This window comes from Sinocyclocheilus rhinocerous, unplaced genomic scaffold (assembly GCF_001515625.1).
Source record: "Sinocyclocheilus rhinocerous isolate Xijiao unplaced genomic scaffold, SAMN03320098_v1.1 scaffold1830, whole genome shotgun sequence".
Lineage (NCBI taxonomy): Eukaryota > Metazoa > Chordata > Actinopteri > Cypriniformes > Cyprinidae > Sinocyclocheilus > Sinocyclocheilus rhinocerous.
Genome location: NW_015650704.1, coordinates 257,090 through 261,928, shown reverse-complemented (window position 1 = coordinate 261,928; position 4,839 = coordinate 257,090). Strand labels below are relative to the sequence as shown.

General features: G+C 36.4%; 1 protein-coding gene across 1 annotated transcript in view; it reads left to right on the top strand.

The window, feature by feature from the left end:
- LOC107712392 (receptor-type tyrosine-protein phosphatase mu) overlaps positions 1-4,839 on the top strand; it is a 251,734-nt gene that overhangs the window by 223,679 nt on the left and 23,216 nt on the right. Inside the window, exon 22 of the mRNA XM_016517630.1 lies at positions 97-133. Within this exon, the coding sequence (XP_016373116.1) occupies positions 97-133 (37 nt within the window). The remainder of the gene's footprint in view (positions 1-96; positions 134-4,839) is intronic.

Sequence of the window (4,839 nt, the reverse complement as noted above, 5' to 3'; positions counted from 1 at the left end):
GCTCTGTGTGTATATATATATATATATATATATATATATATACTGTATAATGTAATGTAATGTAATGATGTGATCACCTGTCTGTCTGTCTTTCAGGGCTATCACAGGCCGAATCACTACATCGCTACACAAGGTAAGAGCCTCTGTGTGTGTGTGTGTGTGTGTGTGTGTGTGGAGGCAGATGCCCAGAGTCTACTGGGTCTTATTTGGTTAGATTGAGTGTGTGTGTGTGTGTGTGTGTGTGTGTTGAGCTGCCCTTCACGTCTCCTGAGCGATTAATCAGGTCTGGCTGCGATGGGCGGCACACGGGTGGCATATTAAATAAATGGATTAACAGAAGTGTGTTTGTCACTCGTCTAATCTGGCCTGCTGAGGGCCGGCGGTGGCGGCAGAGACGCGCTCATGAGTTAAAGCTGATGGATGAGTGTGTGTGTGTGTGTGTGTGTGTGTGTGTGTGTGTGTGAGGTCTCTGATGCCGTCTCAATCTGCCGGTGTGGTGTGGGGAGTTGCATAATTACCTGTTTATTAGAGCATTGCATGCTGCTCTCCTCCGTGTCTCAATTAAAACACACTTACACACAAAGACACACACACACACACACACGTGCTCGAGGTTTCTCTGCATACTAACACATCCATCACACTCTCTTCCAGTGTCTCAAATATCTTCAGAGGGCTTTACTGCCACAACTGTTTTACAGACAAAATCTGCAATGCATCTTAAATATGTACAATTATATTTTTGGATTATTAACTATATTTTATCTGTTTTAAATGTGTTTTAATATTTGAACTATACATTTAGATATTTTGAGACTTATGATTTTAATTTATTTAAACATATATTCAAAATCTAAAGAGTTTTAAAAACTACCTTTTATAAGTTCATAAGTTTGGGGTTTGTAATATGTTTTAATGTTTTTGAAAGAAAACTCTTCTGCTCTTCTGCTCACCAATGCTGCATTTATTTGATCAAAAATACAGTAAAAATTGTGAAATATTACATACATTTTAAAATTCTGAAACTGTAATTTATTTCTGTGATGCGCAGCTGTATTATATATATATATATATATATATATATATATATTTGCAGCTTCGAGCAGATCTCTCAGTGGCTCTCAGGTTCTTCTGCGCCTGAGGTTTCATCTGTGCTGCCTGAAGCGTTCCCTCGTCTTCCTCTTCTCTAATTCCCTCTGTCTCTCTGTCACTCCATCATTAAACGTGTTGCATCTTTAAATGTGAGGCAGTAACAGCTGTAACGAATGCATGGCATCAGACTGATTTCATAAAGGACTTCAGGATGGGTTTATGAGCCGACAGGAGCTGGACTTCAGCATCAGGATTCTCTGAGAGCTGCAGCCATACATAATTCATCATCTTCATTCTGAGCTTGACATGAGAGACAGACAGACAGGAGTGAAGCGTGGGAACAGAAGCGGTCCTGAGCCGCAGCCCTGGGGTCGAGGTGTGAGACGTACCTGGAGAAACCCAGGGCTGATGGGAGATTTTTACCTCTGTGCGCTTGTGAGAGAATAATGTATGAACACTGTCACTGTCGAGAGATCTGACCGGATAAATGACCATCACTTTACCCAATGAGAAGAAAAGCTTCCTCTTCTGCTGCAGGAGAGAGACGAGTTCAGCTGAAGTATAATGTTGTCATTTACTCAAAAATACTGAAACCTGAACTAATACTGAAAATATTAACCGAAAGATCAGTTTTTATTATTGAAATCAGGAGTGTCAGAATCAGAATGAGTAGTTTGTGCATTAAAAATGTCCGTTAAAACCAGCACATGCTAAACAATGTTCACTAACCGAGCGAAACTTTTTAACTGGATTGGCGTTTATTGTCTTTAGCATGCTGTGTAAAGTATTTCACTCAGTTCCCTGATCATTTTGATTCTGTTTCAGCGAGTGAAGAGCAAATTGACACTCACTCGCGCAGTGTTGGGTATAGTAACTGATTATATGTAATCTGGATTACGTCCAAAAATGAAGTACTTGTAATTAGTTTATATTACATTTTGAAATACTCAAAATCAGATTGCAGTTACACTCAGAAAGTCTTTACGTTTTATGTACATTAACTCAAAACCAATCATTAGTCAGGTGGCTATAATTACACAGAAAACTGAGACCCACACATTTCAGATCATTTTGATTTTAAAAAGTGTTTTCTCAGCATTTCAACATCGCATCAACTACTGATGACCACATTATTGTTTATTTGAATTGTCACTCGGTAAGTAATTTAACCATGTATTATATGTCTTTGGAAGCACTTTATTTTTTTAGTAAGTGTACACACTCACACTCACTCTCACACTCACTCTCACTTTATGTGTGATTTATTAGCTTGTTTACCCGTGGGGACCTCAATTTAGGTCCCCACCGTGACACGAGTCCCCACGAGTCTGTGTGTATTCAGGTTTAAGTCCCCACCAGAATAGAAAAACAGGTACACACTCTGGCAGTAAGTGCAGCTCTGGACTCTCAGCAGCAGCTTGAGCTCACAGTTGTTAGATCGGTGTAGGAAAACCAGTTAATCATCACTAACTCTCCCATTAGTGCGGTTAGTTAAGTCAGTTCGCACTAGTACTAGTGCTGATAGTAATGTGATAAACCTCTAGTCCTGAGTATTAGTGCAGCGTTTGTGCTCCAAATCCAATCTGATACATTACTAAGGGAACAGACACAATAACACAACCCTAGCAACCATCCAGAACACCTTAGCAACCACATAAAAACACACTGACAGTCTCAGCAGGTTGAGCAGCAGTTTCTTCTGGTTTTATTGCTCTAATTTGATGTTTAGTGACTGGTTATACTTAAAGCAGGTGAGCGACACTGCAGTGTGTGTGTTGCAAGCATGTAATATTAATGAGCACACGGAGACTTTGTGTCTATCAGTGTGTTTTATATTATGCTGTTATAGGAGAATTCAGCAGCTCTCACACACACACACACATCAGATGAGAAATGGTGGGTTTCCAGAAATGACTGTCAGCAGCTCTTGACAGCTGAAGTTTGTGATACGGGATGTGTGTGCAGTTTTTCACCCCTTTTGGCAGAATCTTCAGACTTCAGCATAAAGTTTCCTCTTGTTTTTTCTCTCTTTTTTGCTGAAACTTCTCCAATAAGTTTTAGTAGCACCTTTGTTTTCCTGGGAATGTGCAGTTGAAGATATTCTGGGAATATGAAGCACCAGGTGCGTGTCGGGAAGCGACCGTCATCAAGCGTTTGCTGTGGTTTCACGTATAAAAAGCCTCTCGATTGGAGCGAGAGAAGCTCCCTGCTGTTAGTGCTTTTAGTTATTGGCATCGGTCTGATTTGGCTAATATTAAAATCCAATAATATCAGGTCTTATTTTAGCTTGTTTTTTTCCAATGCATGTTCATGCATGTTTGATTGAAAGAATCAAAGCAAAGTAGAACTATGATTTTGCTATAATTGACATTTTTTCATCAATGTTTCATGATGTTACCACAGCATGACCCTAAACTTTATTTACAATGTTTCATTTTATTTATTTATTTATTTAATAGCATGTTTCACATTTCACATTGTTTCAGAGAAATTAATATTAATATAAAAAAATGCATTCATCCCATTTATCAGGTTAGAGCTGGACTATAAGATCGTTTGCATTTGGAGATGATAAAAACAATTAGTATTAGAATATATTTATACTTTATAAATATATTATTTATATAATATACTTTATGTGAGGTAATGCATATGTGTAAAGTTGTAATAGTTAACTGATATTAGTCATTCAGGTTGTGGTGATTATTGAGGATTATGAAATCTGTAATGTCTCGGTTTAAATAAATAACATTCTAGTGTCGTGAAAATCCTAATTACTATTGGTAACTATTAAAATAACTTAAATTGATATTTAAGATTTTAGTCATTGTAGTTTAACCAAAATTTTTTTTTGAAAATCATACTTATTTACATAATATTTGTGATGCATACTAAAATAGATACAATTGTTGCTAAGACAAATTAATTTCCTGCTTGACATATAAAAATGATTTGGAAAATATTCATATTTCATATTTAGATTTTGATAATATTTTGAATTAGATTTTTATATTTTCTGTTTTCACTTAAAATTTAGTTTTAGTAATTTTGTTGTGTTTTGTTATTTGTATCAGTTTTTTTTTTTTTAAATATGTCTATATAGTTTTTGTTAATTTTTTATTTATTACGCTTAAAAAGGTGTAGAAACTTTCACTCAGAAATGTCTAGTAAATTATACAAACAATTACAAAAATGGCAAGTTATGTTGAATTTAACATGAAATTTTGAAGTAGAAAGAATAAATTAGAACACAACAATATTTGTATTAATTTCGAAAATGTATTTATTTATTTATTTTTTTTGTAGTTTTTTATTATTATTTTTTAGCTATTTTAGTTTTGGCAACTAGTTAAAAATAAGTTCAGTTTCAGTTAATGATAATAACCCTATAACTAGAATGTTGTCAGTTTTGTTTGAGGAACACCGTTTTATTCTGTATCACCCAAGAAATCAAAAGCGACAAAATATTCAAAGCAAAACTAGCAGTATTTGATGTGTGATGCTCAGTAGGTGGCGCTGTAGAGCAGATCCAGCTTCACTGCACTGTGTGAGTCTGTAAGGAATGGCTTCGTGAACTCATCTGCTGTTGGTTCTGATGGTGAAGGATCTCGAGCAGCTTCTGTTGGAGATCATTTGCTCGTGTGAAGCAGAAGCATCTCCTCAGATGTCACGCAGACCTCTGCCGCTCTGTCCGTCAGACTGTCATGCGTGTGTGTGTGTGTGTGTGTGTGTGTGTGTGTGTGTGTG